The following is a 16,164-nucleotide window of genomic DNA, read 5'->3' on the forward strand; positions in this document are numbered from 1 at the left end:
GAAAATCAACAAAGATTTGGAAAAAAAAACAGTTTTTATTTAATCTCTACATAATTTACTCAAAATCATATAGTGCTCATCGTTGGGACTCGTGATATCCAATTTATAACTGTAAAACAGAATTTAGTTAAATTTTTTTAAAAACTAGTTTTCACTAAAGATATTTTATTTATTTATTAACACTGACTTGTAAATATAGATATAGATTCAGTATCTTGTTTATATTGCATTTTTTTTTTAAATATACAGTACAATTTTAATTTTAGCAATTTTTATTTTTTTTTTTAATTTTTGAATAAAATATATTCAAATTTTAATGAAAATATAAATATTTTTCCATTTTAGCAAATTGTACAATTTTTAATTTTCCATTTTTTGTTTTTAAATTTCTAATTTCACTATATGAAAAATATAAATCAAGAAGCCTTGAAGAAAAAAAAGTCATCGATTCAAACTTCTGTGATAATTTTAATTTTCCAAATAATCATAGAAGTCACTGGATAAATATAATTGTAATAATGATAATAATAATATTGTTATAATTGTAATTATAAAAAAAAAAATTGTATGCGAGTAATTTATTTACTAATTCTTTAGTATATAAATTGTATATTATGAGAAATTTAGAAATATGTAATTTTAAACATGAACGTGTGAAAATGATGAATACATTTTTAATAAAAATGAATTTATAATTATAAAATGGAATTAATTAATTTTATAATTAACTAGCAAATTAAACGCGCGCCAAATTGAATATTTAATTGTTTGTTATAAAGAAATTAAAGATTAATATTATCAATAATAATTTAATTTATTAGAATATTATTACATATTAAATGATAATAATGAAAATTATATGTTTACAGGCCTCGGATTATACGACTTTTTTCAAAAATACGACTTTTATCGACTTATTTTAATAAAATGCGACATTTTTTTTTACATTTGAAAAAAAAAATGTAAATAAAATACATTTTTTTAGTATAAAATGTAGATCTTCTTCAGATCTTCTTCAATTCAATTATTTAACAAATTTTGAACTAAAATGATTCTTCACTAAATTAATTATTTTTAATAATTTTAATGAAATACATCACAAATTCAATTTTATCAAAATTATTTTTCAATTAAAATTTTTATGAAATTTAACAATTGTTTATAATTTAAAAAAAAAATATCACAATAAAATTGAATTATTTTTAAAAAATTTCAATTCAAAATAAACTAAAATTCAATTATTACCCGAAAATTTAATTCAAAATCAATTAAAAATTCAATAATTATCCACAATTTTCAATTTAAAATTTAATTATTTACCAAGTTTTCAATTTAAAATGAAATAAAATAAAATTATTTTCTAAAATTTCTATTCAAAATTAATTATCCAAATTTTCAATCAAAAATGAACTTAAATTAAATTATTATCCAAAATTTCAATTAAAATTCAATTATTTCCCAAAATTTTCAATTCAAAATGAACTGAAATTTAATTATTTTTCAAATTTAAAATCAAATAAAATTTCATTATTCTCAAAAATTTGAATTCAAAATTAATTGAATTTTCAATAATTTGAATTTAAAAGCATCTAAAATTTAATTATTTCTAAAATTTGCCATCGAAAATTTTTTTTTTTGAAATTTAATAATTTCAATTATAACTCTAAGGAAATTTAATTATTTTTAACTATTTTAATAATATTCTTTGAAAATTCAACTATCTGAAACCATTTTTCAATCAAAAATGATTTTCAAATTATTGTATTTTGTCCGCATTTTCTAATAAATTTTTAGTGAAATCATCTAAAATTTTAATTACAAAACACTTAAAGTTTCAATTAATTTCAAAAATCTCAATTTTAAATCTTTGAAAATTCAATTAAATTTAAAAATTGTTTTCCAAAATTTGTTTGTTAAATTATTTTTAGTTCTGTAAAATTTAATAATTGTTTGAAAATTAACAATATCTTTTGAAATTTAATTATTTCTAAAAATTTCAACTTTAACCCTTCGAAAAGGATTATTATTAAAAAAAAAAAATTTTATTTAAAAATCTGTAAAATATTTTTTTGTTAATATAAAAAACAAATCCACTTTTTTTGGAATATAAATCGACTAAAACGACTTTTTTGTGTCTTTAAGTTGATTCGAGGCCTGTGTTTTTATAATTAATATTTAATAGGTATTCATTGGCCCCTGGTACCTTGAAAATTAATTTTTAAAAATAAATTTTTTTCAAATTACTATCTTGTACGAAATTTCCTGGCGCATCTTTTTTCTCATCATAAATTTTTTGTATTTGTATACAATTTTTGAATCAATATGCAAATTTAAAAAAAATTTCGTTGGTAAACGTTGTGTACTTGAGTTTCGTGAATTGAATTTTCGAATTTGGAATTTTAAAGAAACTTATTCCGAAATTTGGAAACACAATTATACAACTTTGGCAAAAATGAGAAAAAGAATTGTCATAATTTGACACGTCATAAGATTACTATTCAAAAAAACACGTGAAATCAGAAAAGTCCAACTTCAAGTTAGGACAGAAGGACAGACCAAGCATTTTATTATTATATAATATAATTTTTTAAAAAATATTTATTTAAAAAAAAAAAACTGAACTTACCCAAGACTGTGAAAAAATGCAACTGCCGTTGTATTGCTTTTAAAAACAGTTAATACTACTTTTTGCATTTTATTTTGCAAGGCCATTGTTTCTAAAGCTTGCATCATAAATCGTCCAAGTCCTTTTCTTCTTGTCGATGTTTCTAATTGCAATTCATAACTAAAAAAAAGGCAAATTTTTAATACAAATATTTTTAAAATTTTTTAATTTAGTAAATAAATTTTTTTTTTTAATGAAGAAAAAATTGTCAACTGAAAAAAAAAAATTGTAAATAAAATAAAAACTAATTGCCTACCAATATAAAACTTCCTTATCGTCGTCAACATCAAATCGAAAATGTGAAAATCCAACATTAATTCCATTATTATTTATTGCAATCAAATGCCATGCTTGTGAATCAAATAATTCATTTCTTTTTTTATCTGCATCCCAACCCCATGACGATAATTCATAACTTTTTTTCATATTTCTTTCCATAAGATCTATAATCCATGATGATTGTTCATTTGTCAATTCTTTTGCTCGATTACAATGAATTTCATAATTTATTTCATCTTTAGATGTGAATTTTTGAAAACTACTAGGAAGAGGCACTTCCAATGAATTGGCTTTATTAATTAATTTTTTTGCTTCAGACAATTTTTCCGCTTGTAATTGACGTCGCGTTTTTCGCGGTTGTTTCTATTTGTAAATAAGAAATATTTTAAAGAAACTTATTTCTCTGAGTATATAATAATAAATTGAATATTTCATATTGTAAATAAAAATAAAAAGAAACTTTTTTTTTTCTAATTGCGTATAACAAATAAATTGAATATTTTTTCCTACCTTCATGTGTACCATTTTAATTTAAAAAAAACAATTAACACTTTTCACTTGTAATTAAAGGAATATTAACGGAAAAAAAAGGTAAAAACTATATATTGTTGTTGATTCGGTTAATAGCTTTTAAAAATCATGTGTAGGAAAACAAAAACGTAATTCACGTAAATTTCGTAAAGCCTACATAATCTAAAGCTGTTTCTGCAAAATAAAATAAATTATAGTAAAGATGCTATCACAACCTATAAATTTGCGAAATGGACAAAAAAATTCAAGTAAAGGTACATTTACACCTTCACGGAGAATCACTGAATTTGATTGGCTCTAACAATATTCAATTTTCACAATGGAAATGGAATATTTTTCAGAGCCAATCAAATTCATGTAATTATGGTGCGATCACACCTACAAATTTGCGAAATAAACAAAAAAAAAATTCAAGTGAATCCACCATAATAATGTGCAAAACTTTCACTTCCCAACCCTGATGCGCCTAGTCTTCGATACACACCCCCCTTCCCCCACCACCCCGCCAAAAAAAAAAAAGAATGTACGAAAGACAAACTTAAAATTTTTGCGTCATTATTACCATTGTTAATATTCAGTGTATTAAGACGGCACTATTTATTTAATCTTATTTAGGAAATTTTATTTTTCCTCAAAACAAGTAATGAAGTTTTAATATATTATGAGTTGATTTTAGCTCTATATTCTACAACAACAAAATTTGTATATATATATATATGACTTTGTTTCTTGACTTATATATTAGAAACATAACCTTTAAATAACAATCATAATAATAACAAACAGACGCGCGGAAATTCTTATTGTCAATAATTAAGAAAATTCGTATGTATTCCCGATTTTTAGTAACGGGAGGTGTTGTGAAGGTGATGCTCATAAAATGGGCGATTATCGGGCTGGCCTAGAGGAATTGAAATTGGATAGTGCACTCTTCGCCAACGTAAAATACTACGTCAGTGGCGAAGGGGACCCTAAGGTATATTGTTAATATATTTTTCTAAATTCATTATGATAAACTCTTTTTTTCTATATATAAAGTAATTCTTTTTATAAAATGAAAAAAGTTTTTTTCTAATTTTATTGTTTTTTTTTTTGTTATGCAAACAAAGAAACGGCGTTTCATTGTAAAATATTGGATTTTAAAAATATGTAAAAATTTCTATTTGTAGATATTAAGTTTATTGCAAGAAGGTGGAGCAGAGAGATCAAATTATTTCAGTGATTTTGTAACACATTTAGTAGCGGGTTACGAGGCAATTGAAAATGATATTTCTGCAGCCAAAGATCTTTATGAAATTCCGGCTGTCACACAAAACTGGGTTGTATATTCTGCCAAATGTCAGAAGTTACTTCCGTATCCTTTTACAATTTAAATTTAATAATATTTAAAAAAAAAAAAAAAGTTTACAATTATTGTTATAATTAATATTAAAAAAATTTATTTTTTCCTTAATTTTTTCTCCAATAGAGTTCAATATTTTTCACCGGAAGATAATCAATTATTCTCCAATGTACAAGCATGTATTTCACAAGTAAGTCATGGAGATAGTAAAGCACTTTGGGCTATGATAACATTTCAAGGCGGTAAATGTCAACTTCGATTGGATCGTTATTGTACTCATTTGATTGTTGGAAAGGCAAGTGGCGCAAAATACGAGATAGCAACAAAATATAATATACAAATAGTTACACCCGATTGGATTGTTGAATCATCAAAAAAAAGAACATTAATTAAAGAAGCTGAATTTCATCCACGACTATTGATGTATCCATCGCCAAATAGTTCAACTGCATTGATAACAGGATTCATGGATGATGATGCACTTAATAATTCCACTCAAGAAGAGCAGGAGGAAACGAATGCAGTTTTAGAACAATTGAAACAACGTATGCCTTGGAATCAACCAAATCAACATATAAACACTGAAGTTAATTCAACGCCCGTTTCTGTTTTTCAATCATCAACACCACGTGTTTCAAGTAATCAACATTTTGTTCGTCAAGTTGCCGTTACCACATCCTCAATTGCGCCATCAGTCAATCAAAATTTGATGAATCAAAATTGGCTACCATCGAATTCACAGGCAAATAATTTATTGCAAATGAAGAGTCCATTGCAAAATCAAATGCAAGAATTGCAGAATCAAATGAGTCAACAAATGAACGAAGTTCAGGTCAATCAACAGATGAGTCATATTAATCAACAACATTTGAATCAGCAGATTAATCAGCAAATTAATCATCAGCCTGTTCAGATGCAGCAAATTGTCCAACAGGCTCCGCAGCAGATGAATCAACAGAATTTTTCTCTTCAAAATCAAAATCTGATGACACCACCTCAGCAAGTGAGTAGCCAATTGTCACAATTGCAACTTACGACCCAGCAGCAGCAACAACAGCAGTTGATAGTCGCTCAGCAAAAGCAGCTTTTGGCGAATCCGCAAATTAGCCAACAGCAAACTCAACAGCAAATTAGTCCTCAAAGTCATTTGTCGCAGCAGATTTCTCTTCAACAATTGCAGCCGGCGCAACAATTGCAAAATCAATTGCAAACTCAACAAATACAAAATCAACAATTGCAAAATCAAATACAAAATCAGATACAAAATCCACAATTACAAAATCAGATACAAAATCCACAGATACAGAGTCAACAATTGCAAAATCAGATACAAAATCCACAGATACAGACCCAACAATTGCAAAATCAACAAATACAGACGCAACAATTGCAAAATCCACAAATACAAACGCAGCAAATACAAAATCAACAACTGCAAACACAACAAATACAGAATCAACAATTACAGACGCAACAAATACAAAATCAACAACTGCAAACTCAACAAATACAGAATCAACAATTACAGACGCAACAAATACAAAATCAACAATTACAAACACAACAGTTGGGACAGGTACAAAATCAATTGGTAGTGGGTCAACAATTACAAAATCAACAACAACAACAACCGCCGCCGCAGCAGCAGCAGCAACAGCAGCAGCAATCCCTAACCCACGAGCAGCGCCAACAACTAATGCTCCTTCAGCAGCAACAGCAGCAGCAGCAAAAAATCCAACAAATCTCCCAGCAACTCCAACAATCAGTACCGCAAACCTCGCAGCAATTTGTAATTCGCGACGGACAATTACAACAACAATCGCCCGGTCAACAGCTAATAAATCCAACGCAACAAAGTTTCATCGTTCAACGTGATCCACAATGGCAACAGCAGCAATATCATCTTCAATTACAGCGTCAACAGACGCAACAACAAATTGGCCAACAACGTCCCGGCGGACAATGGACCCAACAACCTCCACAACCACCGCGGCAACTAATTCAATTGGACGCCCAAACTCATCAGCAACTACAACAAATGGATCCCCAGCAGCGCGCTCAATTTATACAAAAAATACAAAAACAAAGAACCCTCCTCATGCATCGACAAATGCATAATCGTCAAGCACAACAGGGTCCTCATATTGCCGTTATTCGTAGTCCAGGTAAACCCGGACAACCCGGTATTCAATGGGTGCAACAACAACCAAGGCCACCGCAATTAATTGGACAGACAGCGGGACAAAAACCAATGCACAGTGTACAACCACCGGCATTAACGCCAATAAATCCACAAAATCAAGTGATTGTACAAACAGCGCAACCTGTTTCGCAAGCATCGCAAGCAACTGGCACATTTCAGCAGGGACAACAATTGACGCCTCAACAATTTACGCAATTGCAAATTCAAAAACAACAACAAATGGCGAGATTACAGTTGCAGCATCTTCAGCAGCAGCAGCAGCAGCAACAACAGCAGCAGCAACAACAACAACAGCAGCAACAGCAACAGGGAGCGCAGCAGGAACCGACAACTTTAACGGCATTGCCGGTTAATAATCAAATATCACCGGAGCAACAACTTGTGGTGAATGCCAAGACAAAAACTGCTCTCGCCAATATGTTGACAAATAGATTGCAAGGCGGTGCAACGGAGGGTAGTGCTGCGGGACAATTGAGACTTATGACTGCACAACATCGACCACCACCTCCACCTTCACAGGATCCACAATTATTGGCTGCCTATCAAAGAAGAACATTGGGTAATATTACTAATGGTGCGCCTGTTGGGGGACAAATTAAAATGCAATATACACCGGCAATGCAACAACCAAAGGCACAATTTTATGGACATAATCCTAATTTGAAATGTGAGTTTTTTTTTATTATTTATTGGCCTCGGATTATACTTTTTTCGAATTTTAATAAGATGCGACCTTTTTTACAAAATATTTAATAAAATGCATCTTTTTTTTTTTTTAGTAGATGCAGATGTTTATTTCAATTATTTAATAGATTTTTATTTATTGAAAATATATGGACAATGCCCGTAAATTTTTTAACTAAAATTCATCACTAAATTAATTACTTTTTTAAAATAATTTTTAATGAAATTCTTCACAAATTTGAATTATTTTCAACTATTTGTCGTATTAAAGAATTTATGAAATTCAAATTGTTCGTATAAAAAAAAAATCAGCAAGGGAAAATAATCAAAAATTTAAATTCAAAATCATTTGGAAGTTAATGACTTTTCTAATATTTCAATTTAACACCTAAAATTTAATTATTTTCAAAAATTTTTTAATCGAAAACTTTTGGAAATTTAATAATTTTAATTATAACTCTTCCGAAATATAATTATTTTTTTTTTTCAATGAATTTTATAATATTTTTCAAACATTCAATTATTTCTGAAAATTTCTGTTTTAACTCTTTGAAAATTCAATTATTTTCAATAATTTTTTAATGAAATTTGTCGCATTAAAGAATTTATGAAATTCAAATTGTTCGTTTAAAAAAAAAATCAGCAAGGGAAAATAATCAAAAACTCCAATTCAAAATCACTTGGAATTCAATTATTTTTCAAATATTTCAATTTAATACCTTCGAAAATTTAATTATTTTCCAAACATTTTCCAAATCTAAAACTTTTGGAAATTTAATAATTTTAATTATAATTCTTCCTAAATATAAAATTTTTTTAAAAAGAATTTTATAATATTTTTCAAAAATTCAATTATTTATAAAAATTTCTATTTTAACTCTTTGAAAATTCAATTATTTTCAATAATTTTTTAATGAAATTTGTCGAATTAAAGAATTTATGAAATTCAATAATTGTTCATTAAAAAAAAAATCAGCAACGGAAATTATTAATAATTTCAATTCAAAATCACTTGGAATTCAATTATTTTTCAAATATTTCAATTTAATACCTTGGAAAATTTAATTTTTTTCCAAACATTTTCCAAATCTAAAACTTTTGGAAATTTAATAATTTTAATTATAATTCTTCCTAAATTCTTTCCTAAATTTTTTTTTAAAGAATTTTAAATAATATTTTTCAAAAATTCAATTATTTCTAAAAATTTCTATTGTAACTCTTTGAAAATTCAATTATTTTCAATAATTTTTTAATGAAATTTGTCGAATTAGAATTTATAAAATTCAATAATTGGTTAAAATTAAAAAAAAAAAATCAAGAAATAATATTATCAAAAATTTTCAATTCAAAATCACCTCTAAAATTTTTTCTTACTTAAACTTATGGAAATTTAATAATTTCAACTGTATATTTCTCCTGAAATTCAATTATTTTTAATGATTTTTATAATATTCTTCCAAAAATTCAATTAACCGAAAGCATTTTTCAAATTAAAAAACTTTTAAAATTTAATTTTTGTCCATAATTTTTAATAAATTCTCCAGTAACAAAAATCACTGAAAATTTTCGAAAATTCAATTATTTAAAAAAAAAAAAAAATAAGAAAATTATTTGATAAATTAATTTCAATTTTGTAAAATTTAATTTTTGTCTAAAATTTAAGAAAATCATTTAAAATTCAATTATTTACAAAAATTTTCAACTTTAACTCTTTATAAAAATTAATTATTTTTATGATTTACATAATATTATTCTGAAAAATTCAAATAACTGAAAGCATTTTTCAATTAAAAATAAAAAATAATCAAAAATTACTAAAATTTAAATTTTTAAAAATCTGAATAGAAAATTTTTTGAAAATTCAATTATTTTTAAAAAATTTTCTCTAAACTTTATTAATTAAATTATTTTTAATTCTGTAAAATTTAATTATTATCTAAAATTTAATAAACTCTTTTGAAATTCAATTATTTATAAAAAAAATTTTAATTAATTAAAAAATATTCCAAATAATTGAATTTGAAAAGAAATTATTAAAAATAATTAATTGGGCGAAAAATTTTAAATAGAATTTTTTGCAAAATTGAATTGTTGAAGATTTTTTTTTTTTACAAATTATAGAGAATAATTGAATATTAAAAAAATGTAATTTAAAAATATTCTAAATAATTGAATTTTCGAAGAAGTTGGTTAAAATTATTTAAAATCATTAACTTCGCGAAGAATTTTAAATAGAAATTTAAAAAAATAATTGAATTTCAGAAGAGCTACAGTCTAGATTTTTAGAATTAATCAAATTTTAGGAAATTATGACTTTAAAATTTTGTCAATTTAAATTCTTAAAGACTTTTTCAAAAGATTTTTAGTCAATTATTAAATTTTTAAAGGATTTCATTAAAATTATTGAAATTCAATTTTGCAATATAAATTTTTAATTGAAAATCTTTTAAAATTCAATTATCTCTAAAAATATTAATTATATATCTCTTTATATATTTTTGAATCAACATTATTTTTAAAATTGAAAAACACTGTTAATTTTTTATAATTTATTAATATTATATTTCTTTTCTTTTCTTCCACAGTGCCACCAGATCTATTTCTTCTTGGTTGTATATTTGTAATTGCCGAATATGATACACAAAATCCAAATGAAGTCTCAGTATGGAAACAAGTTATTGAAAGACATGGCGGTGAAGTTGAACCACAATATTGTGCACGTGCAACCCACGTTCTTTCAATAACGCAAAAACATCCAATTGTCGTTCAAGCGCTTAGAGAAGGAAAACGTTGTATTAGCGCCCATTGGCTTTCAGATGTTGTAAATAAACAACAAGTTCTTCCACCGTGGCATGCACTACATTTTCCAACACATTTCAGTCTCACTGAATTTCCATGCAATAAACATATCATATCATTATCTGGATTTGAGGGCGAAGAACGTTCTAAAGTTAAAATAATGCTCGAAACACTTGGGGCAAAACTCACTGTTTATTTTTCGAGACACAATACACTTCTTGTTTGCAGAAGGTAAATTTATTATATACTATTATTAATTTAATTATCTACATTTTTTTTGAATTCAATTCAATTTTTTTATGTAGGATTTTTTTTATCTATTTTTTCAATGATTTAATTTTTTAAAACACAGTTTGAGAGGAAAATTAACTAATTAATTAAATTTAATTATGTAGACCCGATGGTGCAAAATATAAAAAAGCAAGAGAATGGCAAATCAATGTTGTTAATGCCCAATGGTTGACGGATTTACTTTGCGGACAAATGAGTGCTTTACATCAAATTGATGCTCCCAAATATCAACAATTCAGTTTAGGAAATCCTTTCCGGCTGGATTATTCACTTGTGCCACAATTAATGGGTGAGAAAAATTGAAAATTTTCTTTTTCTTTTTAATAATTTAATTTACAATAATTCAGAACTGCAATGATTTTAGGGGAAAGGCTTGTTTCTAAAATTTATAAAATTCTTCTCCTAAATTAATTAATTTCGATAAATTTAATGAAAATTTTTCACAAAATTCAAATATCTTAAAGTATTTTTCAATTAAAAATTTTATGACATTTAATAATAGTTTAAAAATAAAAACAAAAAAATTAGCAAATAAAATTACCACAAAAATTTCAATTTAAAATCTCTTGAAATTCAATTATTGTCTAAAATTTCAATTTAAAACTATATCTAAAATTAAATTTCTAAAATTTTTCATTGTAAACTTTTTGAAATTTAATCATTTTAAACTTCTTCCGAAATTCGATTATTTTTCATGATTTTGTATAATACTTTTTGAAAATTTAAATTATCTGAAAATTATCAGCAACGGAAATTATCAAAAATTTCAATAAAAAATCATTTGAAATTCAATTATTTAAATTTTAATTTAAAACCTTCTAAAATTTACTAATTTCTAAATTTTATCATCTTGAATTTTTTGAAATTTAATAATTTCAACTATAATTTTTCCGAAATTTAATTATCTGAAAACATTTTGCAAATAAAAATTTAATTTCTAATTAAACGTTCAATTTTTGTCTGTAATTTCTAATAAATTCTTCAGTAACAGAAATAAATTTAAATAAATAATTTAATAAAAAAAAGCACAGTAATAGAATAAATAATGTACGGCTGATAAAAAGGATAATTTTTTGAAAAAATAAAAAAAAATCCTATTAATTCGATTTAAGTCTGATTTTTTTTTTATTGAATAACATTTTACCGAAGGTTATTTTAAATTTTGAAAAATATAAAATTTTGAAAACACTACTTTTTACAATATTTGTTTAAAACTCTTTATATTATGTGAAAAATATTACAATAAATTAAAAGAATATTTAAAAACGTATCGTTTGATTTATTTTGTCAATTTTGCTATATTATTAAAAAGTTATTAAATTTGCAAAAATCGCAAAAAAAAAAATTTTAAACAAATTTCTTTTTGGATAATTTTAGTTCCAAATTTTTACGTTAGTTCTAATATTTTCTAAAATAAAGTTCTATTTAGTAATTGAAACTTTTTGATGTATAATATTAGAAAATTTAATTCTGTAATTAATTAATTTTTCTATTGTTTTTGTACTGTTTTTATTTTTTTAATTTATGAAAATTAATTTTTTAATTTTTGTACTATTTTTTTCCTATCAATATAGAAATTTGGAATCCATTGTTAAATAAATAAATTATTTACTTTTTAGTAATCAACAATTTTGAAAAGTATGAATTGTTGGATAATTTTAGAGTTTAATTTAAAAATTGTTATTTACTTTGATAAAAATATAAATATTTGATGCTTTTGTTATTAAATTTATCGTTTAAATATTTATTTTAAAAAAAGAAATTATTTAGAAATTAATTTTTGTAAAATGTTTAAAAAACAGATTTAAATCGCAAATAATCAGATTTAAATCGCAAATAATCGGAAATTTTTTTGTTTTTCTAAAAAAAATCCTGATTTTTATCAGTTCTGCTTTTAAATTATTTTCTCTGATAAAAATAAAAATATTTCTTTGATTAAATTTATCGATTAAATATTTATTGAAAAGAAACAAATAGTTTAGAAATTAACTTTTGAAAAATATTTAAATAAAAGATTTAAGTAAAAAAAAAATTCATTTAAATCGGAAATTTTTTTGTTTTTCTAAAAAAAAAATCCTGATTTTTATCAGCTCTGCTCTTAAATTATTTTCTTTGATAAAAACATGAATATTTCTTTGATACTTTTATTATTAAACGAATCAATTAAATATTTATTAATAAACAAATAGTTTAGAAATTAATTTCTAAGAAATGTGTGAAAAAAAAATTAAATAAAAAAAATCTAAATCGAAGTACTCGGATTTTAAATCCCTGTTAAATAATTTAATTTACAATAATAATTGTAATTTTTTTTTTTTTTTTTGAAGCTGCTTGGAAAATGCCAATAAACATAACACAGGAGTCATACGATAAAGTAAAACAAGTTGGACAAGGACCAAATGCACTGAGAAAATATAAGAAACCTAGATTAGATGTTCCATTAGCAATTAAGGATCCACATTTACTTGGTCTTGATGAGCCAATTGTTGTTTGTAATCCCGATCCTCCACCACCTGATAAACAACCAAGAATTCTTTTCTCTGGAATTGATCCTAGAAAACATGCAAAGGTTTTTAAAAATAATCTGATATATTTTTACTTTTTTTTATCACTAATACAACTTTTTATAATTTTTTTGTTTTTTTTTCCCCCCCTCAGAGAATTCGAGAATTAGGTGGTGCAATGGCTGCAAGTTGGAGAGATGCAACACATTTAGTAATGCCATCACCAATTCGAACTGTCAAACTTCTTTGTTGTTTGTCGCGTTGTAAATTTATTGTAACTCTTCAATGGCTTCTTGATTGTTACACAAAAAATACATTCTTAGATGAAACATCATATATTCTTGGTGATTCGGAATTTGAGAAAAATTTTGGTTGCAATATTCAGAAAGCTCTTACCAGTCCTAATAGAGGAACTGTACTTAAGGTATTATTATTATTATTATTATTATTATTATTTTTCTTATTATTATTACTATTACTATTATTTATTATTATTACTATTACTGTTATTTATTATTATAACTATTATTATTTTAATAATATTAATATTATTATTTTTATTATTATTCTTATTAAAAGTTTCGAATAATTAAAAAGTACTTTTATATTTGCTTGATATTATAAATTTTTTGTTTTTATAGGGGAAAACATTTTATGTAACGCCTAGCGTAATTCCTGCTCCTTCATCAATTGCTGAAATTATTGAAAGTGCTGGCGGTGTAATGGACAAAACGCGAAAATCACTCGCTACTATTCAAGAAATGAATAGCACCGAATTGAATTACATTATAATTACACATGAAAATGATCTTCATCTATTGGCTGATGTGATGCGAGCAAATATAAGTAAGCTTTCTTTTTAATTAAAATAAAAAATAAAATATCAATCAATTATATTTCAGCTAGTTGTTGCGATCTATATTTTAGAAAAATTTGAAAAAATAACATCATTTTAAAAACTAAAATTTTCATTATATTCAAAATAATAAACAAAAAAAAATTTTTTTCTTTTTATGTAAAGAAAGTAATTGAAGAAAAATTATAAATAATGAAATTAAAAAAAGGAAAAACGATGTAAAAATAACAATGGATCAGACGAATAATCAACTTTTCCATCTTATTAAAATAAAAATAATAATATTAGTTTTGTTCAATCTAACATTTTTTTTTTTTTTGAAAAGTTTTCTGTGGTTTTGATATCGACTCAATATTAAAGGTAAAATATTTCATATTTCAATTTAAAAATTCAGCATTTCATATGAAAGTAGATTAAAAATACTTAAAATTAATCAACAGTTAATTAAAAAATATTCTTTAAAATATTCTTTTTCCAGAATAGTAATTTAAAAGAATTTTAATTTTGGAGAAAAAAAAGTGTACAGAATTTTCATTTTACAGTATATTGTTCGAAGTTTCCTTTCACAGAATTTAAACGATTATTAATGTTACAGAATTTTTATTTAGACAAAAAATTAATTAGCCAGAAATTCAATTTAATCGAATTTCAATTTGTCTGAAACGTTGTTTCGAAGAATATTAATTTTGCAAAATTATTCAAAAGAATTTTAATTGCGCTGACAGAAAATTAGAAAGAATATTAATTTAACAGGAATATTCGTCTATTCGAATAAATATTAATTTTACAGATAAGCAAATAGTCGAAAATCAATTTGACAAAATTATTTTGTCCCAATTTTTGAAAATCAATCAGAAATTATCACAAAAAAAATTGTGATTTGTCAATATTTTAAAAATAAATCACCAAAAATAGTTCTGTTAAATTAATTTTCCACCGTTTGCATTTTCTATAAAATTAATATTTATTCGAATAGACGAATATTCTGTTAAATTAATATTCTTTCTAATTTTCTGTCAGCGCAATTAAAATTCTTTTGAATAATTTTGCAAAATTAATTTTTTTACGAAACAATATTTCGCACAAATTTTTGATATTCGATTAAATTAAATTTCCGGCTTATTAATTTTCGTTTAAATAAAAAATTCTGTAATATTAATAATCGGTTAAATGTATCAATTTTGTAAAATGAAAATTCGAACAATATTCAGTGAAATGAAAATTCTGTACAATTTTTTTTTTTGTCTGTAAAATTAAGATTCTTTTAAATTACTATTCTACAAAGATAATATTCTATAGAATAAAATTATTTTACAAATGTAATTATAAAAAATTAGTATTAGTGCTTTTGGAAAATAAATTTTTCTAAATTGCCAAAAATTAGTTGTAGGGATATCAAATATCATTTTTAGGAATTATCAAATTTTTCTAAAAAGAGATCGCAATGACGAGCTGAAATATAATGGATTGATCCTAATTTCGATATTTTAGTTATGAAAAAGGAAAAAATATATATAAAGTAACTTTTACTATACTTACAAAATGAAATCCGAAATTTTCGCTTTGGAAATATAGAGAAAATTGTTTCGAAAATAGTAAAGTTTACTATTAGTATTTTTTCACAATACTTTTTACTTTATTATTATTGAAGGAAAAATTGAATTAGATATTCACTTTCAAAATAGTAAAAATTATGTTATTTTTTTTTTCCTTTTTTTCCGTGCAATTTTTTTAATTAAATTTTTCTTTTTCAGATATATTTACTGCAGAAATTGTAATGGGTTCAATTGCGCGACAATGTTTCAAAGTTGAGGATCTCACACAGTGAAAAGGACTCTCATTTAAAGAAAAAAAAAAAATAATTTAAAATTTTCCAAATAAACTTTAGTTTCTCGTGAATTGAAAAAAAAAAGTTGGCTTACCTTTCAGTCTCTGGGACAATAAAGATATACATAATTTTATGGTAATCCATAAAGGCTTATGCATCGTTCCTTTTTATTTGTTATGTCT

General features: G+C 24.2%; 2 protein-coding genes across 3 annotated transcripts in view; one reads left to right on the plus strand and one right to left on the minus strand.

The window, feature by feature from the left end:
* Positions 1-15: 15 nt before the first annotated feature.
* The window catches only part of LOC127281203 (N-alpha-acetyltransferase 40), a 54,144-nt gene continuing 37,995 nt past the window's right edge, over positions 16-16,164 (minus strand). Inside the window, exons 2-5 of the mRNA XM_051304804.1 lie at positions 3,455-3,533; positions 2,922-3,307; positions 2,627-2,785; positions 16-109 (exon numbers count right to left, since the gene is read on the minus strand). Of these exons, the coding sequence (XP_051160761.1) occupies positions 40-109; positions 2,627-2,785; positions 2,922-3,307; positions 3,455-3,469 (630 nt within the window). The 5' untranslated portion in view covers positions 3,470-3,533 and the 3' untranslated portion in view covers positions 16-39. The remainder of the gene's footprint in view (positions 110-2,626; positions 2,786-2,921; positions 3,308-3,454; positions 3,534-16,164) is intronic.
* On the plus strand, positions 3,965-16,121 carry LOC127281185 (PAX-interacting protein 1-like). Of its 2 annotated transcripts, XM_051304782.1 has the most exons (10): positions 3,965-4,115; positions 4,322-4,451; positions 4,645-4,829; positions 4,944-7,687; positions 10,290-10,734; positions 10,899-11,083; positions 13,122-13,363; positions 13,453-13,722; positions 13,940-14,144; positions 15,909-16,121. In XM_051304782.1, exons 2-10 carry the CDS (start codon positions 4,356-4,358, stop codon positions 15,980-15,982), a joined length of 4,446 nt encoding a protein of 1,481 aa, XP_051160739.1. In that variant the 5' UTR covers positions 3,965-4,115; positions 4,322-4,355; the 3' UTR covers positions 15,983-16,121. The 2 variants fall into 2 exon arrangements, with proteins under 2 accessions (XP_051160739.1, XP_051160738.1); XM_051304781.1 differs by having other exon boundaries at positions 3,966-4,451.

The sequence above is a fragment of the Leptopilina boulardi genome, unplaced genomic scaffold (genome assembly GCF_019393585.1).
Source record: "Leptopilina boulardi isolate dan_hultmark-lab unplaced genomic scaffold, ZJU_Lbou_2.1 LbouV2_266, whole genome shotgun sequence".
NCBI classification, from domain to species: Eukaryota; Metazoa; Arthropoda; class Insecta; order Hymenoptera; family Figitidae; genus Leptopilina; species Leptopilina boulardi.

Excerpts from the sequence above, each read along its gene's own strand:
- LOC127281185 (XM_051304782.1), top strand. The coding sequence starts at position 4,356 with ATGGGCGATTATCGGGCTGGCCTAGAGGAATTGAAATTGGATAGTGCA. Across the intron at positions 7,688-10,289 it reads ACATAATCCTAATTTGAAAT|TGCCACCAGATCTATTTCTT; the intron begins GTGAGTTTTTTT and ends TTTCTTCCACAG. Across the intron at positions 13,364-13,452 it reads ATCCTAGAAAACATGCAAAG|AGAATTCGAGAATTAGGTGG; the intron begins GTTTTTAAAAAT and ends TCCCCCCCTCAG.